At 46.5% G+C, this 25,774-nt stretch overlaps 1 protein-coding gene across 4 annotated transcripts in view; it reads left to right on the forward strand.

Annotated features, from left to right (window-relative positions):
• PTPRA (protein tyrosine phosphatase receptor type A) overlaps positions 1–25,774 on the forward strand; it is a 160,029-nt gene that overhangs the window by 128,998 nt on the left and 5,257 nt on the right. For all 4 annotated transcript variants that reach the window (XM_047067509.1, XM_047067512.1, XM_047067510.1 and 1 more), the window contains 11 exons: positions 4,628–4,664; positions 8,366–8,463; positions 9,585–9,704; positions 10,462–10,628; positions 11,129–11,264; positions 11,956–12,105; positions 13,266–13,359; positions 13,659–13,735; positions 14,203–14,337; positions 23,107–23,232; positions 23,312–23,463. In XM_047067509.1, the coding sequence (XP_046923465.1) occupies positions 4,628–4,664; positions 8,366–8,463; positions 9,585–9,704; positions 10,462–10,628; positions 11,129–11,264; positions 11,956–12,105; positions 13,266–13,359; positions 13,659–13,735; positions 14,203–14,337; positions 23,107–23,232; positions 23,312–23,463 (1,292 nt within the window). The remainder of the gene's footprint in view (positions 1–4,627; positions 4,665–8,365; positions 8,464–9,584; positions 9,705–10,461; positions 10,629–11,128; positions 11,265–11,955; positions 12,106–13,265; positions 13,360–13,658; positions 13,736–14,202; positions 14,338–23,106; positions 23,233–23,311; positions 23,464–25,774) is intronic.

The following is a 25,774-nucleotide window of genomic DNA, read 5'->3' on the forward strand; positions in this document are numbered from 1 at the left end:
GGGGAATATAGCTTTTCATTTCTGAGCCTCTATAGTAAGAAAGTCCAGCTACAAGGAGGTGGGACTGGGTGCTGAGTGAGCCATCTTGCAGTATCTGCAAATTTTCAGTACAGCTAAAGGTTTTGATTAATTCTCTAGGCAGTGAGGTTTAAAGGCGTTAAAGACAAGGAGTGACATGGCCACATTTGTTTATTGATCATTTAGGTTTACCATGTGCAACATGGATTTAGGAGGGACCAATTGGATAGTAGCAGGGTACAGATAATGAGGGCCTATAGAAGGGTTGGAGAGGAAGCAACAAAGTAAAAACTTTAAAGGTAGAATCTAGCACTTGGTGATTAATTATATATGTGAGAGACTATAGGGTGATACTCCGTAGGGCGTATATGGAGTATAGGGTGGTCCACATGGGTGTATCCACCAGACAGTTGGTCATATTGATCTGGAGTTCAGAGGAGATATTCCAAAGCCATGGCCTTGGAAGTCATTAGTGAAAGAAAAGTGGGGCCTGGGCCCCCCCAGCCTCTGCCAGGCACACTGAGCAAGAGGGGCTCATGAGTGACACAGAGGGAGACCAGGAGAGAAGAGTATCTCAGAGGGAAAAGGATAAAGAAAGCATTGAGGAAGCATCAGGTTGTCAGCAGGGTTAGAAATCACTGGGAAATAAAGAGCAGATATGCTTTGGACTTGGAGTATAGGGGCAAACAGTGTCCTTTGCTGAAACAAATAGAGGACATTTATTGTGGGCTGTCAGTTATTCACACTTAACCAAACTTTTTCCCTCTATTGAAGAATAGTTTCTACAACAAAAATGTAAATATTTAAAGTGTAGAATTCAGAATTGCAGTGATAACAGTTCTGCTGTCATCAGCATTATAAAAATATTTGGGGGGTAGGGGGACTGGGTGGCTCAGTCGGTTGAGCATCCGACTTTGGCTCAGGTCATGATCTCGCAGTCTGTGAGTTCGAGCCCCATGTTGGGCTCTGTGCTCAGAGCTCAGAGTGTGGAGCCTGCTTTGGATTCTGTGTCTCCCTCTCTCTCTGCCCCTCCCCCGCTCATATTCTCTCTCTCTCTCTCTCTCTCTCTCTCTCTCTCTCTCTCTCAAAAATAAACATTAAAAAAAAACCATTTTTTAAAGCCTGTTTATTTTGAGAGAGAGAGAGCATGAGCAGGGGAGGGGCAATGAGAGAGGGAGAGGGAGAGAGAGAGAGAGAGAGAGAGAGAGAGAGAGAGAGAGAGAGAATCCCAAGTAGGCTCCGCACTGCCAGCATGGAGCCCGGTGCAGGGCTTGAACTCATGAACCGCAAGGTCATTACCTGAGCGGAAATCAAGAGTCAGGCGCTGAACCAACTGAGCCACCCAGGCGCCCCTAAAAACATTTTTAACAATTTTATTGAGATGTAATTCACATACCATAATTTTCACCCATTAAAGTGTACAATTTAGTGGTTTTTAGTATATTCACAGATGTGTGTAATCATCACTATCCAACTTTAGAATGTTTTCATAACCTCAAAGAAACTTTCACCCCCTAGCTATTGCCTCTTATAGAACATTTTGCCTCAATAAGAGCTTTATTGTTTGGAGCACCTGGGTCGCTCAGTTAAGCATCCGACTCTAGACCTCAGCTCAGGTCTTGATCTCCAGGTCATGAGTTCAGGCCCCATGTTGGGCTGTGCACTGGGCGTGAAGCCTGCTTAAAAAAAAGAAAAAAGAACTTTATTGTTTATTTACAGTTAACCCCCATTTCCACCCCTGGCAACACTTTAATAAGCCCTTTTCACAGAGAGCTGAGATGAAATGTGGGTCTTGAAGAGACATGGTTCCCAGCACCATAGAGTGGTGGCAGCAAGCAGGGGGGAGTGAGACCTAAGGTTCAGAAAGCACAAAGGTCTGAAAGCAAACCTGACATTGGTCACAGGAGGTGATGAAACCGACAGTGACACAGTTGGCAAGTGGGTTTTCAACCTGGAGTCTTACCTTAGATGTCTAAGAGTATATAGGGTCTTTAGAAGTGTTTATTTTTAACTCATAGGAATGTAGCTACTGGAGCGAGCTAGGTTTTGAATTTCAGAATTCTAAGATGTCTCAGAAACCAGGCAGTCACATTTTATCTTTCCCTTGATCATAACACAAGGAAAAGCAGTAGTTTTGCCTCATTCTAGTTACACCTTATTGGTTAAGCAGTGCTGCCATATCACAATATCAGCATGCTTTCGTAGGGGACATATGGCATACTCTTGGTTGGGACAGGAAGCACTTTGTGGCTGGGCCCTCCAACAGTGCTTTTTAACTATTCATGGCCCACATGCTCCTGTGAGAATTTAGCAGTGCCTTCTTGTGGAGCAAGGATATGACATGGCTTAACATACTCTAAGAGCTTCTCAGCCAGTTAAGGCTTTCTCAGTTTTCATCTTCTAATGATTAAAAACATTTGCAGAAACGTGAATTCCCCTTCTCAATAAAAACTTTAACAAGCTCATTACTGTTCTGGGCCTAAAGCTTTCTACTGTGCTAGGAAGGAACTCAGCCCTGCTCTGGTTTGAACTAGAATAGGACATGGCTTCTCAGACTCAGGCCCCCTCCTTTTTTCTGCTACTGCCTTGCACACTTGTATTCCACACCGTTTTCTTGGTGTGAAATGGTGTCCCATCTGTGAAGCTGCCTCCTTCCTCACTGCCCACTCTGTGTCTGTCTTTGAGCAGCAGAGGGTGATTTACAATCCTTAAATCAGATGATTTTCACTTACCTAGGACTTCGCAAGTGAACACTACATTAAACAAGAGGTTGAAAAGATACATAACTAAAACAAAGACTGAAAAAGAAAGTTACTGCCAGCTGTTAGTTTTTCAGAGGCCCCTTTTCTGTTACATGGCATTCCCAGGCCCCTTCTTGTCTCCTACTACCTGTCATGGAGAACCCCATTGTCTAACACTGGGAACTATTCCACATACCACAGGCTATTCCCCAAAAGTTTTTATACCTGGGTAAAGCATTATCAAAGAAATAACCCCTTAAAAGAGAAGAACCCCTTTTCCTTCCTCATGAGGGTCCAGCTTCATCCCTGGAACCACCACATATGCTTCTGCCTTAGAGGGTTCCTGTCCATTAACATTAACACTAAGACCTAGATTGTCAGCTGCTGAGAAAGCATCAGAAACAGTCTAGCTGCTGGTCTGTGGTGAACCGCGGACGCGGGTCTCTGTTCCACAGGATGGGGTTTGTTAAAGTTGTCAAGAATAAGGCTTACTTCAAGAGATACCAGATTTAGAAGAAATTTAGAAGAAAACGAGAGGGTAAAACTGATTACTATGCCCGGAAACACTTGGTAATTCAGGATAAAAATAAGTACAACACACCTAAATACAGAATAATAGTTCATGTAACCAACAGAGATCTCATTTGTCAGATTGTTTATTCCCATATAGAAGGAGACATGATAGTTTATACAGCTTATGCTCATGAACTCCCCAAGTGTGGTGTGAAGGTTGGCCTGACAAGTTATGCTGCAGCATATTGTACTGGCCTGCTGCTGGCCTGCAGGCTTCTCCAGGCTTATCTCCATGGATAAGATCTATAAAGGCCAAGTAGAAGTGACTGGAGATGAATACAATGTGGAAAGCATTGAGGTCAACCCGGTGCCTTCACCTGCTGTTTGGATGCAGGGCTAAGAAAGAAGTTAAAAAGAAGAGGTGGAACCATCCCCAAATGTCTGTTGCCCAGCAGAAAGATGGGGTAGCTCAGAAGAAGGCAAGCTTCCTTAGAAGCTGAGGAGTGGGCTGCTGAGAGCTAATAAACCAAACCACAATGTTCTTTTCTTTTTTTTTTTAATATATGAAATTTATTGTCAAATTGGTTTCCATACAACACCCAGTGCTCATCCCAAAAGGTGCCCTCCTCAATACCCATCACCCACCCTCCCCTCCCTCCCACCCCCCATCAACCCTCAGTTTGTTCTCAGTTTTTAACAGTCTCTTATGCTTTGGCTCTCTCCCACTCTAACCTCTTTTTTTTTTTTTTTTTCCCTTCCCCTCCCCCATGGGTTTCTGTTAAGTTTCTCAGGATCCACATAAGAGTGAAACCATATGGTATCTGTCTTTCTCTGTATGGCTTATTTCACTTAGCATCACACTCTCCAGTTCCATCCACGTTGCTACAAAAGGCCATATTTCATTTTTTCTCATTGCCACATAGTATTCCATTGTGTATATAAACCACAATTTCTTTATCCATTCATCAGGTGATGGACATTTAGGCTCTTTCCATAATTTCAAACCACAATTTTCTATGAAGATTTTTCAGATAAAGACAATAATACACTTATTCATCCAAAAAAAAAAAAAAAAGTCTAGCCTACGAGTTGGTATTTGGATGTTCTTACATCAGTGTTCATTAATAATTCCCTTTGAGAAGACTACCTAGACCATGTGATCTTTGTAATCTTTGATTCCTGATACCCAAAGCTAATCCTTTGGAAATTTCTAGAATGGAAATCTTGTTAGTGGCCTGGACCTTTTCACAAGGGAGGCTTTGTTAACTGGTTGGGAGTCTGGAGAATTTCATTCCTGTCCATTCTTGGTTCTCACTTTCTTTTTCTCCCTCCCTCCTCTCTTACCCCACCCTCAGGGCTACCAAGAAAAGAACAAATTCATTGCTGCACAAGGTAAAGTAAATGACAATTTTTTACTTTCAGGCTTAACCATGAGCTCATTAGTGGGCTTGGACTTTTTCTTCCAAATGCTAAATAGATTAACCAGAATGCTGTAACTTTTCTGTAATTACTGTCACCTGAAAGAAATGCAGTCTCCCTTGCACATTTATAATTAAGGGCCTTCATCTTGATGACTTAGTATCCAGGGGTCCTGTAAAAGTAGTCCTTTTTTGTATGTGCATAAAAAGGACTGGAAAAGGCTACACACACACACACCACAGTGTGATGAGGTCCTCTGTTTGGGGGCCCTATGGGAACCTTAGGTTCAGGCCAGGCAGCTAAGGGTTTGAATTTGAATTTGGTGTCCGGAGAGGATCGGCCACCTCACAGGGTCCAGGCTGGCTCATCTCCTCCCCCAGTTGTTGAGCCTGAGCTCATCTATTATTCACAGAAAAGCAGTCTAGGAACCCTCAGAGCAGGGACCCAGTGCCATTGCCTTGTACGTGCTCTGCACACGTTTCCATAGTCCAGAGTTTTAACACATGTCTTCCACCTTTGGAATCCTAGCAAAAGTATCTCGATGTTTGCAGCACTAAAAATAATGGATGTTATTGGTGGTCCATCAAAGTCCATTGTTTTAGTCATTCAGCAAATGTTTTTTGACTCTCTGTTATGTGTCAGGCACTGCCCTAGGTGATGGGGATATGTAAAGGGATAAAACAGGATATGGTTCATGCCTTTTTGGGGCCCTTAGTTGGTAGAGGACAGTTTACACCAAAATTAACAAGTTTCGATAAGTAGCTATACTGATGCAATAGCGACTAGCCACGTGTGGCTATTTAAAATTAAAATTTTAATTAACTGAAATTAAATAAAATTTAAAACTCAGTTTCTTAAACATACTAGTCACATTTTAAGGCTTAATAGTTACATGTGGCTAGAGACTAACATACTAGTACAGATATGAAACATTTCATCATTGCAGAAAATTCTATTGGATGAGTACCATGGTAGAGATAAAACAGATAGAGAGGTAAAATAAGGTGGTTAGGAAAAACCTTAGATCCTTCTTGCCCTTGCAGTCTCCCACTAGGGCCTGGCCATTGCCTAACCAGGCCCTGCTTTCTCTCACCCTCTGTAGCCACCCATCAGGTCAGGTCTACCCTCTGAAGCCCAACTCAACTGCCCCCTACTCAGTGATCATTTTAGCACGAACAGTTATGTGCAGTCTCTTCCTCTCTCTATTTGCCACGGGGCCTTGTTGATGCTATTGTTGAACAATATTCAATATATTTATTGAATTAAGGTCACCTATGATTTTCTGATGCACCTTTTCTCAGACTCCCATCCTCTTGAACCCCTCCCCAATACTTCACACTCCTTGAAATTCTCCCCTGTTATTATTCCCTGACATTCAGTTCTCGATTTTTCTCACTTTTCTAAATATCCCTTCTCTGGCTTTTCTTCTTTCTGCCTCTTAGATATAGTTTCTCCCCAAACCTGTGGATGACTACTTTCTTGCAGCTCCATTCTTATCTTTCGTGGCACCATTTCTCTCAGGTCTGCCTCTCCATCCGCTCTTCCTTAGTCTTCCAAGTTTTTCTATCTGAACTTGCATAATGCTTCAGATCCCCAGGTTTCTCTGTTTGACCCCTTCTTTTCTTCTCTTCTGTGTTCTCTTTGAGAGACCTCATCTCATACCTACCTGTTTGACTGGCTACTGCCTCTCTTGAGCTTCTGAGCCACACTTTCAAACTAATTTTCTACCCCTTCACCTGGATACCTCCACATACCCATCCACATCAAAAACTAAAATATACCTTGGGGCGCCTGGCCGGTTCAGTTGGTGGGACATGTGACTCTTGATCTTGGAGTTGTAGGTTTGAGCCCCACATTGGGTGTAGAGATTACTTAAAATCTAAAAAAAAAAAAAGAAACTCACTAAAATATACCTCTCCTTCAGCCCCCAAACTGCTTTTTCTCCTGTATTCTCTGGCTGTCACCATGACTGGAATGCAACCCATCTAATCAACCAAGCCAGATTCGGGATCATCCAAATTTCCTACCCATTCCTTTCTCTGAGTATGAGTGGTCCTCTTATTTCTTTCTCCAAAATCTGTCTTCTCTGTCACACTGTCTTACTCCTGTCATCTCTTCTAGCTGTGTTGTCATAGCCTACTGATTGGCCCTCTAGGCCCAGCCTTGCTTCTTGGGTTCCTTCCATGAAAATGGCCTTTCTTGATGCAAAACTTTTGTTAGAACTCCTGAAAATCCTTTAACGATTTTCCATTATCTATAGAACAAGCCTGCCTTAGTCTGACCTCTACCCCTTTAGATTCTGATACCTTACCTGTCTTTCCAGCTCTATCTTCTGCCACTCCGTGTACCCTCCACAATCACCTTATTGAACTCCTTATAATTCCTGGACATCTCATGCTCTTTCTTGCTGCTATCCCCTGCGCTTCTGCCTGGAGCACCTCTTCTCCCTATGTCCCCTTTCTAAACTCCGATCCACCTGATCCACCTGAGCCTAACATATGGCTCAGATGTCACCACCTCCAGGAGATTTTTCCTGACCTTGCCAGGCAGTGGCAAGGCCTCTGTGCATCTTTTTGGCATGTGTCCACTTCTGCCATTATTTGTTTTTCTTCTTGTTACTATTTTTTTTTTTAACCAAAGGGAATATAAAGTTTAAGAAAGTCAAAAAGGTATTGCGAGGCGTATAAAAAAAAAATGTCCCCCCCTTTCCTCTTCCTTTCACTCTAATTCAGCCATTTTTATCTGTTGGTGACTTCTTAGGATGGATAATTTATTTAATCCTCTTACAGATTACCTCACACTCAGTCAGACAGACATGCATACACAAATCCTTTTTCCCCATTCTCCCAGTAGAGTTAAATCACAATTTGGGGTTAAGACAATATTTATTATTTACATTATTATTACTGTGCTAGTATTATTTACAGCTAAAGTACATAGTATTCAATGATGTTCCCCCCAGACTCTCCACTAGAAGTATGTATTTTCTCTCAGTACCTTCAGATACATGAGGTTTAATTCTTTTTAAATTTAATTTTTTAATCTTGGGATCCTCCTAGAACTTTTTTCAGTTGCTCTCTAGCCTCAGAGCTCCCATCTTGAGCCTTCCCTTCACCAATACCCAGGGAATTCCATTAGCCTCTATCCTATGTTAGTTCCCATTTCCTTCTCTTTGTTTGCGCCCTCATTTTTGTGAAGAAATCTTTCAGGGGCTTTCCCAGAAAGGCTGGACTGGGGTAAATTTTAAATTCTAGCCTGAGCAAATCAGCCTGTCCTCTCTGTGGCTAACGACACCCACCTTAGAACATGATAGGAAGGAGTAAATGAGATGCAAAGCACTTAGCTCACTGTCTGGCCAGTAACACAGGTATTTAGCAAGCAGTCATGATTTCTAATCCTCATTTATAATACCCTTGGGAGACATTATTTATGTTCTCTTTACATTTCAACAACATCCCACCCCCCACTTCACTCCCTAGTGAAGTACCTGGCACATACAGAGTGGATGGGAAATGTTCAGTTAGTAGGTGGGTGGATGGATTGATGGACTGGATATTTAGCTGGGGACACGTGGGCACAGGCTTCCAAAAGTCAGGAATGAATGTTCCCAATTTCCCAGCAGATTTCTTCCCCTTGGTGTGTGTTCTCCTCATCTTTGCTATTGGCTACTTTAGGACCAAAAGAAGAAACAGTGAATGATTTCTGGAGGATGATCTGGGAACAAAACACAGCCACCATTGTCATGGTGACCAACCTGAAGGAGAGAAAGGAGGTGAGTGGAGACATTAGATAGGCCAGCATAACTAGCAGAGGAACTCCTCTGTGTTTGAGCCTGGGCTGTCTACCCTTTGTGGTTCCTGTGCCAGTCATTGATCAGACAAAGCCCAGGCCACTGTGCTTATCAGACTTTCCTATGGCCTGGAAGTCTCAGATGAACTTCAGGGGTGTGCCTAGGGCATGTTGCCTATGTCTGATAGTCAGACAACTCACCCTGGTTTCAGAACAACCTGAAGGAAAGGTTGGGCCATTTGCCAAGAAAAGCTCCAGAGGAGCTTTTTTCCCCCGTGGCTTCTCCAATCCCTCATTACCCTGGTTTCCTGCACCTTCTCTGAGTCAACAGAAGAAACTGTATGAACTGAGACCCTGTGGGGTGCAAGGGAATCAGAGGCCCTGGTCTGATCATGCACTCAACTTTCTGACTGATCCTTTTCCTTTTGTGTCTGTGGCTGCCAAGTCCATGCCTGGCAAGGCCCTTCACTGAGCCATAGCTAAAACCAGTTCTGAGTTCTAGATCAAGCCCCAGAGAATAACCCCCATTCATGACAGTCTTCCTAGAATGGCCCTTAAATTACCCTGATCCCCACTCTGAGGTGTTGAGTGTGTTAATCAGCAGTTGCACAGTGCTTAGGAGGGTTGGTACTAGGGCTGGGCTGTAGGTTTGTTTCCTCCAACCTGACCTCTGACTCTCAGAAGCTGTTCAAGGTCCAGGCACCAGAGAAGGCATCACTCTGCCCTGGTTACCCCCTTAGCAGGTTGCTGGTTCCAGGGAATCAGGCAGGCCTGTCCCTAGACCATGACCTGGCATAGTGGAAGGGCACATTTTGTAGGTAAAGTAGCTTTTGATTTGCCCTGAACTGAGGGAACAGGGGTGGGAAAGAGCAAGAAGTATAGGGCTGGGGCTATGTATAATTTAAGAGATAGTGCTAAACAGGATGGAAGCTGAGGGACTTGAAAAAAGAAGTTAAATAAGTCTGCAGTTGACGGAGGTGAGAGAAGAGGCCTTCTCTGGGGACTTCTGTCTGGGCTTTTGTGCTCCTTTCCTTCAGGTCCTTCACATCTGCTGGGGGCAGGAGGTCTGAGGTCATCAGGTGATGTGTGTCTGTTCCTTTCCAGTGTAAGTGTGCCCAGTACTGGCCAGACCAAGGCTGCTGGACCTATGGGAATATCCGAGTGTCAGTAGAGGATGTGACCGTCCTGGTGGACTACACAGTGCGAAAGTTCTGCATTCAGCAGGTACTGCCTCCTTCCTCCTTTCTCCTCTCGTATTTGGGATCTGCTGACCACTAAGAGAGTGGAACAAACTGGGCCATCCCCCCTCTTATCCAGGGTGGTCAGGAATCACTGAGTGTGAGGTATGTTTGGACTCTGAGATTAGAGATCTGGGCTCCCAAGGAACTTTGTCAAAGCAAAGGGAGGAGCATTTTCATGACTGGGAGAAAAAAAAGTATTATTGAGATGGAGTTTGATCATCATCGGGATGATGTATGTGCATCAGGAGGTGGTATAATCTTCTGGGGACTTGACCCACCTTCTCCTTTCTTACTCCAAAGGCTCCTGACATCAAGGATATGGTGGGCCCTCCTCTTGGTCCTCCAGAGTGACCCTGGAGGCTTGAGCAAAAGTTGCCTTCAGAGCTGCGGGGTGGTGTGGTGCTATGAAAAGGGGACTTAACAAGAGTTGGGAGACCTGCATTTTAGTTCTGATCTTGCCATTAACTAGTTCTGAGACCTTGACGGGGTCACTCAGCTTCACGGAGTTTCACGTTTCACACCTGTCCGCTGGGAATAATAGTAACAACCCTGCCTACCTCCATGGGGTTCCTGGGAAGAGATCCTGTCTCCGTAGTTCACACTTCCTTGGGTTCACTCTCATCTTCCCATTGTCATTGACCACCACAGCTGCCCTGGCCCCCAAGCCTCACCTCCCCTCCCCTGGCACTCCCCTACCCCAGGTTATCAGGGCCAACACACACGATCTCCTCACTCCACAGGTGGGCGACATGACCAACAGGAAGCCACAGCGCCTCATCACTCAGTTCCACTTTACCAGCTGGCCAGACTTTGGGGTGCCTTTCACCCCGATCGGCATGCTCAAGTTCCTCAAGAAGGTGAAAGCCTGTAACCCTCAGTATGCAGGGGCCATCGTGGTCCACTGCAGGTCAGTGTGGCTGACCCTTGGCTCCCCATATACCATATTCTCCCACAGTTAGAGCAGGGGAAAGCACGGGGGCCCTGGCTGAGGAGAGGGGGCTAGCACAGAGCAGATCAGCTGTTAGGGTCCTGGGACAGCAGCCAGAGAGACTCCTCAAGTTTTGGTGCTGGGTATAGAGCGTTTGAGGAAAGAAGGAAGGGTAGTCCTCCAAGATTGGGGATGGGCAGACCACTGCTATGAAGCCAGAAAGCTAGATTGAGTGCTGCTTTGTGTACTTGGAGCCTTCTGACCTTTCTAAGTGTCGAGGTTCCCTGGTCCTAATAAGTAAAGGTACAGAGTCCGGGGTGCAGTGGGATTGTTGGCTCCATGAGAGTTCCAGCTAGTCACCATTCAGAATTAGAATTTAGTGGCCTGAAGAAAGAGCCCTGGCCTATGCTGCCCCCTCCCTGTATGTTCCCACAAGGCATGCTGGCCGTCCCAGTAACACCCCTGCTCTCTGGCTACAGTGCGGGTGTAGGGCGTACAGGTACCTTTGTTGTCATTGATGCCATGCTGGACATGATGCATACAGAGCGGAAAGTGGACGTGTATGGCTTCGTGAGCCGGATCCGGGCACAGCGCTGCCAGATGGTGCAAACAGATGTGAGTGATTTGTGGATAAGGTGGGGCGGGAGGGGGGGGGGGCACATTCCAAGACCAAAACATCTGCTAGCCTCATGGATTACTCAGCTCCTAGGTTATTGTAAATGATCAGCATGCAGTGTAATGAAGGACCCTTATAAATTATGTATTAAAAGAGACACGGAGCATAGAGGAAGTTGTGCCTACGGGAATTGGGAACGCAGGTGTCATTTGCACTAGACTCCTAAGGATAAGGAACAGGTCCTAAGAGAAGCATGCAGGCAGCTGAGAGAACCAGTGCCCACAGAGTTGTGACATAGTTTGGCCATGTCCACAGAGCAGCAATCCGCTCTGTAGTTGGGGCATGGGGTTCAAAGCGCACAGCACTGCAAGGGAGCCTGGCAGAGGTTTTGTGTGTCACCAGATTTTGACATCCCCTTCAGACTATTAAATGTGTGTTGTCAGAATGAGCAGGAATTGGATCTGTCCTTCTCTCCAGGCTTCCAGTCTAGGAGGCTGCCAGAGTAGGACCCTCCCTCCTAAGTGAAGCACCCCCAGAGGGACTCATGCATTTCAGGTCCTGCCCCGGGACGAGGGTGAATTATTTTATTCCTGCTAGGGTCAAAGGAGAAGTGGACCGGAGTGAACTGGAGGTGGGAGGGTGTGATCTATGTTGTGTATAACTGAGAACTCGGGCATCGTGGCGTTTCAGATGCAGTATGTCTTCATATACCAAGCCCTTCTGGAGCATTATCTGTACGGAGATACAGAACTAGAGGTGACCTCTCTAGAAACACATCTGCAGAAAATTTACAACAAAATCCCAGGGACCAGCAACAATGGATTAGAGGAGGAGTTTAAGGTGAGTTGGAGCTGAACTCCTTCATTCAGACTGGAGGAGTCGCGTGCTCTGGGGAATCCCCTTGTGAGGTATGTGGGTGGTTAAGGGGTTATGTGGGTTTCTGGTCCTTTACTCACACCCTAGTCACTTTCAACCCATCCTGTATGTTAAAATCACTTGGTGGTATTAGGAGGAAAGAAAAAACAGGCAATATTTTTTTTAAGTCCCCAAGTCTGCCCCCCCACCCCCACACACAGGTGATTATAATGCATAAGAACAGCAAACCTTTCCTGTAAGGACCAGAGAGTAGATATTTTAGGCTTTGCAAGCCATGTGGTCTCTGTTGCAACTAGTTACAACCGTTGCTGTAACATAAAAGAAGCTACATATAGATGCTATGTAAACAAATGAGCATGGCTGTGTTTCCATAAAAGTTTATTTATAGGCAGCAGATCAAACTTGGCCCATGGAGCATGGATTGCTGACCTCTGCTGTGTGCCATTGGACAATGGTTCTTAGCACACCTAAGGAATATGTCACACCCTTGTCAATACAAGTGTTCCCAGAAGAAGAGATTTCTGGGTTGCAGTGGGAAAGACCACATCCCTTAAAGCAGTTCTCAAACTGTAATGGCACACAGATTACCACAGGATCCCGTTAAGGTGCAGGTTCTGATTCAGCAGGGGGAAATAGAGTTAGGGCCTAAGATTTTTCATTTCTAACACAGTGAGACTGATGCTGGTTTCTGGGCTACACTTTGAGTAGTAAGGATCTAGAAGGAGCCTCAGAATCAGGAGAAGGGGACATTTGCATTTGAATAAAGTTTTCTAAAGAGTCCAGTCTTCCTCTGGCAGAGCAGCCGGGAGAGAGGAAAGGCAGGCACACTCCTTCCTATGAAGCTAGGATCCTTGCTCCAGGATCATAAAGTTCCAGTCCCAGGGAATCCCAGAAGCGTCCACAGGAGCCCTCAAGGCAGTGTTTCCCAAACACTTGTTCTTGGCTTCTTCACTGAGCTTATGACAGAAGGAACTGGGTTCCAGCAAGAAAATGTGGAAATGGAGGTCAGGGCTCCAGTGAGGAGCAGTAGACGCCAGAGTAGCCTAGAGATGCAGGTCCAGTGAAGGCATCATCTTGCCAAGTTATGGGGCGCAGTAATGTTTCCCCTCTCCTTCCCAATTCAGAAATTAACATCAATCAAAATCCAGAATGACAAGATGCGGACTGGAAACCTTCCAGCCAACATGAAGAAGAACCGGGTTTTACAGATCATTCCATGTAAGAGCCCTCTCCCCATCCCAAAGCCTTAGTGTCCCATTCCCTCCTTCCCCTTCACCCCTTCCACTTCTCAGGTACTAATTAATGATCACCTTGGAGACAAGAATTAGGGCACTGCCTCTTGTCGCTCTCAGTTCTTCAGTGGCTTCTGGAAATGAAAAAGCATGAAGGCCAAAGGGTTTCTCCCTCCTGCGCTGGGAACAGGCATGTTATTGCCCAGCTGGGATGGGTGGGAAGGAGAGATTGAAAGAGAGCCTGAAGGTGATGTTGGGGAGCCACAGCTGCTGTCCTTCCTGCAGATGAATTCAACAGAGTGATCATTCCAGTTAAGAGGGGTGAGGAGAACACCGACTACGTGAATGCATCCTTCATTGATGTAAGTGGTGGCTGTGTCCCCAGAGCTCCCCACCCTCCATGGAGACTCAGCTGGGCCTCGCAGTGCCACCCTCCCAGTGCTTGGGAGGGTTGTCTTTGAGTCAGTCAACAAATACAGAACTGATACCAATCTGTACACTAGGTCTTCCAGGCCCCAGAGAGCAGAAGGTGGGGAGGAAACAGAGGGCACACACCAGAGTGATAGCTAGAGGGAAAGCACACACCAAAGGCTAAACGCCTCTGGTCCTTCCCATATCTGTTCTCTTCATCCCAGCTCCAAACCCCCATCCCTCACCCTCTTAAAAAGAGACTAGCGTGTCACACAGGGTTTGGTCCTTGACCAAAGGGAGCTCTGCCTGGGATGAGTTTGCCTCCAAGCAGCCCCATCCCATCCTAGTGGCCTGTCTCCTTTGCTCTCCCCTCCCTGATTAAACCACCTTACTCCTACCATTGACCTGGCCTGCATAGGGCTACCGACAGAAGGACTCCTACATCGCCAGCCAGGGCCCTCTTCTCCACACCATTGAGGACTTCTGGCGAATGATCTGGGAGTGGAAATCCTGCTCTATCGTGATGCTAACAGAACTGGAGGAGAGAGGCCAGGTGAGCTCAAAGAGGTCCTGGGCTGTGGGAGAAAGAGACCACAGGAAAAGGGGTGGAGGGGAGCTAAGAAGATATGTTTGGCATAAACTGCCCAAAGAGCCATATCCAAGCAGCTGATATGTGAGCAGTCTGGAGCTTCTCTCAGGACTGGAAGGGCAGTGTGATCTGAGTCCCCAGACAGTTCCCACCCTTTTACTTCTGTCCTGAATACAGTTCGCCCCGAGCCTAGCATTGTGCGCACCTCCTCCTCCCACCCCCCTGGCAGGGACAGAGCTGGTGAAATGAGGGATGCAGAGCCAGACCGAGGCTCTGATGTGGAGTTCCTGAGTGTCTCTAAGAAGAGGGTGCCTTCCAGGCCAGAAAAATGAACCAAAGGACTGTGGGAAGATGAGTTGCCTCTTTGCAGTCTACAGTAAAGGAAACAGTGGAACTTGAGAAATAACAACAACACAAAAGGATATTTATAAGTTAACATTCAGTTAACAAGGAAATCTTTCAAATTTTTTTTTCTTTAACATTTATTTATTATTGAGAGACAGAGAGATACAGAGCATGAGCAGGGGATGGGGTAGAGAGAGGGGGAGACACAGAATCTGAAGCAGGCTCCAGGCTCTGAGCTGTCAGCACAGAGCCCGATGCGGGGCTCGAACTCAAGAACCGCGAGATCATGACCTGAGCTGAAGTCGGTCGCTTAACCGACTGAGCCACCCAGGTGCCCCAACAAGGAAATCTTTTAAAGAAAAATGTCCTCTAGTCATTTAAAAAGTAGAATTGCTTGGGAACTCTGAATATAAGGGACCATAGAAGCCCCCTTAGGTCAGCTCCATTCAGTGTAGGAGCTCTCTTAACACTGTTCTTGAGTCACCGTGCAGCCTCTCCTGAGCACTTTGAATCTCAGAGATCGCTCTTTCTCTGCGCACCCCCACCCCACCTCTGCTGGGTGGCCCAGTGTGTGTTCACACAGTGTTTCTGATCTTAAAAACTCTTTCTGCTGTGGTGAGAGTGCAGTAAATGGTTGCTTCGTTATGCCTGGCGCGTGACTTAACAGGGATCAGAATTGAGAGAAGCCAGCAAGGGCCTGGTGATAAAGATCTTTCTGAGCCACAGTGAAGAGTTTAGACTTTATAGGGCAGTTTAAGAGCCCTTGACAATATCAGATTTGTGGGGTTTTTTTGAAGTCCTTCTGGCTGAGTGAGGACAGATCAGAAACGAGCACACCAAAGGCAGAGAGAAAGTCGTGGCAGTACTGCTGGTGGCCTAGACTCAGGGATGGTGACAAGGGGTCTGTCCCAAAAGATAGTGAAGAGATGCATGGACTGGGCAGGGTGAAGAATTAAGGATGACACCCACTTATGACTCACTGAATTTGCAACCAATTAAAAATAAAAATTACTAAATACATCCTACATTAGTTGTTACCAGCTACATCTTCCCCGTTCTGTACTTGTACAGTTTGTTTATTTTAATCTTGATACAGTTTTATACATATTTGCACACCCAGCTCTTCTGTGCGCCAAGAATTTTTTCAGGCTTAATCATTTAGCACATTGGCTATTCTTTCCAAGTTTCCATCACGTCTCTAATCAACAGACATACTTCATGGGTCTTCATCTATCATTAATGACAATACTGATGAAGTGGAGTTTTGGGGCACAGTTCCTGGCTCTGCAGTTGTGCAGTGAGCTGCTGTGTTATCAGGAACTAGGTGTGTGTCTCCTGGCCCTCTGTGACAAGCTAGGATGGAAGGTGCACGTAAACCACAGACCTGCACGAGGTTATCCCCACGCCCCCTGCCTCCAGATCTGTGATGGACAGGCCCACACTGCAGACAGAAGAGCCGGGATGGCAAGCACAAGTATCCTGTCTCCATCCACTGCCCTGGAAGGAAATGTGGCCCAGTGAATACCTCACTAAATACATAGGGATTTAGTCAATTGATTGAGGCCCGTTCCCCTTTACCTACCACTCGGCCTTATGCCTCTGTCTTTGCAGGGCCGGGGAGACAGGTAGCAGCTCTTGCCCTCAGAAGCTTCTGAAATGAATCAGAACAGGATATTAATAACATTCTTTACAAGGCCTCACTGCCCCCCCTAAGACCTAATTCCGCTTCCTGTTCCATCTCCTGTTCGTCTTGTCAAGTGTAGCCTCCAGGGAGGCGAACACAGTAAGCCTAACTGATACATTTATACAACATGACACCACCACTGCCCACGCCTGGTTTTAAATTCTCAAGGAAAAAGTCTTAATTCCAAAATGTAAATTTTATATACATTAAAATCCCAAAAGAATTAGAACTTAAAATCCAGAGTCCTCTTCTCCCTGTTTTCTTTTTCTCCTCTATCCTAACCAGAGGGGTCCACCAAGATGATTGTGAGGCCTGGGTGCCCTCAACAGCTGTAAGTTGGACCGTTCGTCCGAGTGGGCAGAGCAGTTCCAGCAGTTTCTGCATGAGGACAGCCCAACCCAAGGTTGTGTGCCCCTTACCCAGTGTCGGCAGAATGAGATTGCATTAGGCACCTGCCATAAAGCGTGTATCCCCATAACCGTTGTCAGCCTTGGACCATGCCAGAGACCAGTTGCTGTCCAGGGGGAGGAAGTTAAAGACAGCAGGAGAAAAGACACAGAAGCTTCTGCTGTAGCTTCTCTAGGCTATCTTTTCCAGAATCCATAACCCGAAAACATAAATCTGAGATTAAAGCCCTGTTCCCAAGTATTCTGCTGCTGGACTTGAGCACATCTATTCCCAATCTCCCATCCTCTGCTACTGATGATTTTAACACCTGCCTTATTGCCCCTTAGTGGCCCCTGTGCCTGATGCCTGCCTCTGCTCTTGAAGGCATAAGTATCCACGTGGGCGACCCACTTATTCTTGGTCTTTCCACCTCTCGGCTCCCTCAGCCACCCAGTCAAATCACAGCCTTGTCCCTGCCAATATCTGCGCTGCCTTTGAGATCTCAACCCTGGGTCCTGCCCTGCTTACCATCTGCTGATCGCCAGCCTCACTACTTCCCTCCTCTTACTCCAGTTAAGTTTTTCTCTCCACCAAATCTCTAGAGTGTGACCAGGGCCCGGGGGCATAAGAGCACCTGGCTCCACGTCTCCGACACAGACAGTTTCGCCACTCACCACTGACAAAATCCACAGACCGAGGGACACGAGTGGAGGTGAAACAAGAAAGGAATTTATTTCAGTGAGGCCGACACTGGGACGATAGCAGACTAACATCTCAAAGACTATCTCCAAGTGCTGAAAATATTTCATGTAAGGAAGCTGTGGGACAAAGTTCAGTGGGTACGTGCAGGTGGGCAAAAAGGTCAGGTCGATCATGGTCAGACATGTGGGGTCTTGCTGAAGTCATGGCAGTCATTATTGCCTCAGGGATAATTTCAGTTCCCATCCCTGGATGCTTTGCTTGCCGGATCTTTTGCCTGCGTTAAGAGAGAAGCTGGAAAGAAAATTAATCAGAAAGTACAGACTGAGGTCAAAATGGAAGTGGTTAAAATCCTCTTCCAGAGCCACCGACTCCTCCACTTTTCAGCCTGGGACTCCCCACTCATGTTCTCACCTTCCTCCCTACTCTCTCTAGAGTTTTTGTGATTTGTCATTATTATAATCCTTCCCTTGCTAACATCTGTTATTCCCCCCGGTCTCTTACTTTCATGGCACCTTATCTCTCAGCCTGGCTCATTTTTCTCTAAGAAATCAGACAAGAGCAGGTTCATCTTCCCTGCTGCAAGCACCCAGCCTCCTCAGATCTGTAGGCATTCTCTCTCCTTCTCTCCTGTTGCAGCGGGAGAGGGTCCCTGCCCCTCTCTATCCACCTGTCCACTGTGCCGGGCCCCCCCCACCCCCCCCCCCCGCCTTCTCAAGTGTGTTGCTGCAGCGTTCTCCGACCCAATTACGCCAACCAGCCTTCGCACTGTTGCACTTCCTGTCTTTACAAGATGAAAATCTCTCTCCTGTCCCACAGTTCCTTCCCTCTGCCCCCCCCCCCGTCTCTCTGTACCCCTTCCTTCCCAGCACAACTCCTTTGAGGAGTTGGCTTCCTTCCTTCTACTTCTGTCCTCATCCTGTTCCTTCTCGGTCAGGATCACTGGTGACTGCCTTCTTGCCCTTCCAAAGGCCTTTCTTCTCTCTTGTCTCTCTGGTCCTTTTATTGCAGCATCTGAACACTCAACGCCTCCCGCCTCCTCAGAACACTTTCTTCCTTTGAATTCTATAATATCACCCCCTCACTGGCCCGGCAGTTCCTTTCATTTTCTTTGTGACCACCTCCTCCTCTGCATGACCTTTTAATCATTGAGGTGTCCTCCACTCAGGCCTTAACCCTCTGTAGTTTGTCTTAACACACTATCTTTTGAGGACCTCATCTAGTCCTGTGGCTTCAGATGCTGTCTATACGCCAGAGTTCCCCAAATCTGTGTCTCTAACCCAGCCCCCTCTTCCCACTTGTGTATCCACGTACCCACCCGATATCTTCACATGGCTCTCCGTTGAGGATCTCGAACTCCACCTGGCCCAGATGAAACTTGATTTCCTCCTTCCCCCATACTAGTCCACCCCAGTCTTGCCATCTCAGTAGGTGGTGCCGCCTTCCACCCGGTTGTTCAGGGAGAAGTCTAGGAGTTCCCTTCATCGCTCCCCTTTCCTCACTCCTCACACCGGTGAGGTCTGACCTGTGCTGACCATATCCGCTTCTCTCTAGTGTAACTACTGACCTGTCCTAGAAACCACCGTCCCCTCACCTGCACCACTGAAGTAGCCTGGCAGCCCGTCTACCTGCTTCCATTCCACCCACTTTTAGTCACCTCACATGGCAGCCGGAGATCATTTTGAAAACATAAACCTAACTGTGGTCACTGCTTAAAGTCTATTTGGGGCTTCCTGAGATCTTGAGGGGAAATTTACTTATGCATACAAAATTTAGGAACCTTTCATATTGATATCCAGTCCCAAGACTTGAATTACATTGTTCTTCCTCACAGTTTCCCTTGCTCATTTTAAATACAGTTTCCAGGGGCGCCTGGGTGGCGCAGTCGGTTAAGCGTCCGACTTCAGCCAGGTCACGATCTCGCGGTCCGTGAGTTCGAGCCCCGCGTCAGGCTCTGGGCTGATGGCTCAGAGCCTGGAGCATGTTTCCGATTCTTTGTCTCCCTCTCTCTCTGCGCCTCCCCCGTTCATACTCTGTCTCTCTCTGTCCCAAAAAATAAATAAACGTTGAAAAAAAAAAAATATTAAATACAGTTTCCATTTTCCCTCGTTCCCTTCTGCCCTCTAGCTGCTGAGTGGAGCATGGCTTCTGAGATGGGTCACCGCCTACTCCCTGCGAGGGGGGGTCCCACCTTTGCCCTTGCTTTGTGTTCTGCACAGGCCTGGTCTCCAGCTCACATCTCCCTCCTCAGCAGGATCCCAAGGCCTTTGTAGCCCTGGGCATCAGTAGGTACGGCTGCTGGCCCCTGTTCTGGATTCCTCAGGTCCCCATTCTGCCTGCTTAAGGAAGGGGGTTCCTCTCCTTTGGCCCAGAGAAAAGTCACCCCAGGAGATTTCTAAACTGGAGCTGTTCTTGTGTATTCCAGAGCCTTCTCCCTCAAAACTTAGTTCCCTAACTCTGTATCCCTGGAGGCCTCCTTCCAGTTTGCTCCTTTTCTTCTCTGTTGTGCCTCACCACTAAGGTCTTAAATACCTGAAAGCCATCAACTGTGGGTCCGTACTATTTCTTTTTCTAGTCATACTGTGATTCTAGCTCATACACTTCATTTCTCTCAAGCCCATTTGGATCTTAGCACTGGTAATGGTTTTAAAGTTCCAGTCTTCACTCGTAGCTGGTAAGCTGTGTAAAGGCAGTGTTGGGAGGGAACTATGGCAGCAAAACTCATTCCACTCACTAGTGCCCTAAAAACCAACATAATCTCTTGTTTAAGAGCCTTAATTAGAATTTTTTTAAGCTGTTCTTCTTGAGAAGAGGTCCCAGGGCCCCCACCCCCAAGGCATCCCCAGGGCCCCCAGTGGGCACATTGTAGAAAAGCACTAGTCTATAACATTGCTGTGATCCACCACTTTAATAATTGTGTGTTTTAGAATGAGCTCAACATCATTTATAAAGTGGGTAATGAATGATTACACATATGAAAAGCAAGAAGAGTCACTAAAATGGACTTCTAATGATTAGTTTATTCGGACTGAGAGACTCTTGGTGATTTTTATTTTTCTACTTCTCATAATTTTCCCAGTGAATGTAAAATACATTTGTGGTTGAGGATTTTAAAATTGCCAGTAGTGAAGTGTCCGAGATCTTCACCGAAATGCTCTGAATAAATGGACAGTATAACTATATTGTTTTATTTATGTATTTATAGCCTGACCCATTCTGCAAGCATTGAACAAATTCATTTACCAGATACTGAGAGCCTACCACATGCAGGCAGTGTGCAAGGTGCCGGGGAGACAAAGATGAAAAGTGGCAGTCGCTGCCCACAAGGAGCTGTGGAGGAAATTGAGCCAGATGCCAGCAAGACAGGCCATAAACCATCTCCTGCTCACTAGCAAGGACAGCAGTGCGGGTGCCATTGCAGGATCAAAAGATAAAGAAGAGGGGCTCCTGGGTGCCTCAGTCAGTTGAGCCGACTGGTTGAGGTCATGGTCCAAGGGTTGTGGGATCAAGCCCCGTGTCAGACTTCGTGCTGAGCATGGGGCCTGCTTACGATTCTCCCTCTCTCTCCCCCAGTCTGTCTCTTTCTCTCAAAAAAGAACAAAAACAAGATAAAGAGGGAAGGGATGATGGGGTGCCAGTGTGGCTCGGTTGAGTATCTGACTTCCACTCAGGTCATGATCTCATGAATGAGCCCGCGTCGGGCTCTGTGCTGACAGCTCAGAGCCTGGAGCCTGCTTGCGATTCTGTGTCTCCCTCTCTCTCTCTATCTTCCCCTGCTCGCTCTCTGTCTCTCTCTCTTTAAAATAAATACACATTAAAAAAAAAAAAAAAAGAGGAAGGGGATGAAAGGGTGCTGTGGCCTGTGCTGTCTGAAGCACCATGGCTGGATGGGAATGTCACTGGGGTCAGTTTCTCTGGCTTAGCAGTCTGACATATGTAAACATCTGTAAGATGTGGAAACACCCCAAGGGAACAAGGGATGGGGAGGCATTGGAGCAAAGACATTTCTCTCCACCCTGCCATTGAGTGTTGGATGCAGCTGAGGTGATGGTCAGAGCTCTTCAGAGATACCGTAATATATTGCAAATTAGACTGTAAGTAACACCGAAACGTTAAGGGATTATGTCCAGTAAGGGAATTAAGTTTTTAAATTTACGTTTGACTCGTGAACAACATGGGGGTTGTTGTTGTTCAACCCCTAGCACCCTGTTCCCACTTTGTGCAGTCAGAAATCTGTAGGGGCACCTGGGTGGCTCAGTCAGTTAAGCATCTAACTTCCGCTCAGGTCATGATCTCATGGTCTGTGGGTTTGAGCCCCACATTGGGCTCTGTGCTGACAGCTCAGAGCCTGGAGCCTGCTTCGGATTCTGTGTCTCCCTCTCTCTCTGCCCCTCCTCTGCTCGCTTGCTCTCTCTCAAAAATAAACATTAAAAAAAAAAAATCTGTATATCCCAGGGATGGAAGCTATAGCATATGGAATATAGTCAGTGGTATCGTAATAGCGTTATATGGTGACAGATGGTAGCTATGCTTGGGTGAGCACAGTATAATGGATAGATGTGCCAAATTACTGTGTCATATACCTGAAATTAACACTGTGTGTCAACTGTACTTCAATTAAAAAAAAAAAAAAATCTGTGCCGGGGCATCTGGGTGGTTCAGTCGATTAAGCGTCTGACTCTTGGCTTTGGCTCGGGTCACGATCTCATAGTTAATGAGTTTGGGCCCCACATCGGACTCTGCACTGACAACACAGAGCCTGCCTGGGATTCTCTCTCTCCCTCTCTCTCTGCCCCTCCTCTGCTCTGTCTCTCAAAATAAGTAAACTTAAAAATTTTTTGAGAAAAAAAAACCTGTCTATAGCATTTGACTCATCAAAAATGTAATGAATAGGGGCTCATGGTGACTCAGTCGGTTAAGTGTCCCGACTTCAGCTCAGGTCATGATCTCACAGTCCGTGAGTTCGAGTCCTGCATCAGGCTCTGTGCTGACAGCTCAGAGCCTGGAGCCTGCTTCGGATTCTGTGTTTCCCTCTCCCTCTGCCCCTCCCCTGCTCATGCTCTCTCTCTCTCTGTCTCAAAAATAAAATAAAAACATTAAAAAAAAAAAAAAAAAGATTCCCTCTGCCTCTCCCTTTGCCCTCAAAAAAAAAGTAAAAAACAAAACAAAACAAAAAAATGTAATGAATAGCTAGCCTACTGCTGACCTGAAGACTTATCGGTAACATAAACCGTTAGCACATATTTTGTATGTTTTACATATTCTATACTGTATTCTCATAATAAACTAGAGAGAAAAGAAAATGGCATTAAGAAAATTGTAAGGAAGAGAAAATACATTTGTACTGTACTGTATTTATCCAGAAGAGTCTGTATATGAATGGGCCCATGCAGCTCAAACCCGTGTTGTTCAAGGGTCAGCTATAGATTTCCTAGTGAGGATCAGAAGTTAATTGGAGTGATATTAAGTAATGTAATGGCACTGAGGTTTTGGTACCTTGGAGATGAAGTGTGTCCAGTAAGAGCTGGCTAAGAAGGGACCAGGCAGCTCAGAAGGCAGCCCTGCCTCTGCCACACATCATATCCCGGATGCCTCACCTCTCCCATTTGTCTCTCCAGGAGAAATGTGCCCAGTACTGGCCGTCGGATGGAGTAGTGTCCTATGGAGACATCACAGTAGAGCTGAAGAAGGAGGAGGAATGTGAGAGCTACACCGTCCGAGACCTCCTAGTCACCAACACCAGGGTAAGGTGGCCGGTGGGTGCGCCTCCTCCCACGGGGAGAGCCACAGTGCCCTGCATCTCTGATCCCCCTTCTTCCAAAGGAGAACAAGAGCCGGCAGATCCGGCAGTTCCACTTCCATGGCTGGCCCGAAGTGGGCATCCCCAGCGACGGAAAGGGCATGATCAGCATCATCGCAGCCGTGCAGAAGCAGCAGCAGCAGTCAGGGAACCACCCCATCACTGTGCACTGCAGGTACCACTCTCCCCAGCCCTCTGAGTGGCAGAGAAAGTGACGAGAGGCAGGCAGGGAAGGCGACCGTGAGCATCCCGGTGAGCATGTGGCAGTCACGTTTGACGACCAGCACGGGGCCAGATGATAAGAGCGTCTTGGTGTTTGAACTTCACATTAAGTGCTAGGGAATCAGTGATATTAAGATATTGGGCAGGAGGAGCATTTGAGACCATGATGGGATACCGGAGAGCAACAGCGGAGACTGACAGTGGAGAGACCAGTTGGACAATGTGGGGGTGAGGGTCTGGCCTCCTTAAGAAACAGAGGAAAAGAGGGGCACCTGGGTGGCTCAGTCAGTTAAGCATCCGACTTCAGCTTGGGTCATGATCTCACGGTCTGTAAGTTCGAGCCCCATGTCGGGCTCTATGCTGACAACTCAGAGCCTGGAGCCTGCTTCGGATTCTGTGTCTCCCTCTCTCTCTGCCCCTCTCCTGCTCATGCTCTGTCTCTCTCTGTCTCAAAAATAAATAAAAACATTAAAAAAAATTTTTTTAATAAAAAAAAGGAAACACAGGAAAAGAGAAAAGGGCAACTATTTTCAAACAGTTTGAAGAAAAATAAACAAAACTAAAAACATACTTGTGAAAGAGAAGAGGAGTCCAGGGTGTAGGATATATCCGAAGTGTGAAACGGGGTTACTGATAGTAGTTGGTGTCACTGACAGAAGATGGTAAGGGGACTCATTTGAGGCGGGGTGGTGAAGGTGAATTGTTTGGGGCATGTTTGATTGCATTTTATTAAAAAAAAAAAATGTACCATGAGTTTGTATTGCTTTTATAATTAGGAAGAAAAAAAACTCTTAAAAGAGAATGAAAACTAGAGTATAAATCCCTGCCAATTAGTTTTAAAAATAGAAAAATGAGCAAAGGAACTCCTAGGAATGTATCCAGTGAATGTGCTTCAGGAAGGTTGTAAATTATCTAAACATTAATAGGGGACTGATTCCATAAGCTCTGATGTATCTCATGCTACAGAGCTGCAAAGATTAATGAGGAGTCTGCTTATATACTGGGTATGGGTTAATCCTCTAGACTTACTGTTTTGTGAGCAAGGCAAATGAGAGATAGGGAAAGAACGTAGGTTTCTGTTGGGGGGCACCTGGCTGATTCCGTGGGTAGAGCATGAGACTCTTGACCTCAGGGTCCTGAGTTCGAGCACTACGTGGGGTGTAGAGATCACTTAAAAATATCTTAAGGAAGGGGACACCTAGGCAGCTCAGGCAGATAAGCATAGCTCAGGTCATGATCTCAAGATCATGAGAACGAGTCCCTTGGGATTCTCTCTGTCCCTGTCTCTCTGCCCCTCCCCCATTCACATTCTCTCTCACTCTGTGTCTTTGCCCCTCCTGCCCTTGCATTTGCATGTGCACACACTCTCTCAAAATAAACTTTAAAAAAAAAAGTAAAAATAAAGGGGCGCCTGGGTGGCTGAGTTGGTTAAGGATCCAACTATTGATTTTGTGTCAGGTCATGATCTCATGCATGGTGAGTTTGAGCCCCACATCAGGCTCTGCACTAACACTGTGGAGCCTGGTTGGGATTCTGTCTCTCCCTCTCTCTTTGTCCCTCTCCCACTTGTTCTCTCTCTCTCAAAATAAGGAAGGAAGGAGGGGAGGGAGGGAGGGAGGAAGGAAGGAAGGAGAAAGGGAAGAAAGGAAAGAAAGAAAGAGGTAAAGGAAAGGGAGAGGAAAAGAGGAAGAAAGGAAAGAGAAGAAAGGAAAAGAAAAAAGCGAAGAAAAGAAAGAAATCTTAAGAAGTGGTCAAGTGCAGCAGCTACTACAGACGGATGGTAAACATGAAAAGATGCTAAACTTTACTAGTAATATTCTGAGAAATGAGGATGAAAATAGTGCAGCGTGGCTTTTTATCCACTGGATTGGCAAAATTAAAAGGATTCCTTGGTGGGGCGCCTGGCTGGCTCGGTTGGTGGAACATGCAGCTCTTGATCCTCAGGGTTGTGCGTTTGAGCCCCATGTTGGGTTTCGAGATTACTTTAAAAATTAAATTAGAAATTAATAAATAAAAATGTTAAGGAAAAAGGATTTCTTGGCCTGCCCAGATAAACACTTCTTTCCCTACACTTTTTTCTCTCCCTTGGTCACCCTCTCTTGGCAAACTCCAAATTCTCTAGCTACCCTGCGTCTGCACCGTGCAGCTGAGTGTGGCTGAAGAAAAGCACTGGGTTACAGGCCTCATTTTATGATCCTGACCGCTGGTCTCATGGTGGGCCCTTAGCGCTGCCTTGCTGTCCTTCCGCACCTTCCACGCTTCTA

The sequence above is a fragment of the Lynx rufus genome, unplaced genomic scaffold (assembly GCF_022079265.1).
Source record: "Lynx rufus isolate CCGP_SWC_20201006 ecotype Redwood Valley unplaced genomic scaffold, mLynRuf1.p SCAF_8, whole genome shotgun sequence".
Lineage (NCBI taxonomy): Eukaryota > Metazoa > Chordata > Mammalia > Carnivora > Felidae > Lynx > Lynx rufus.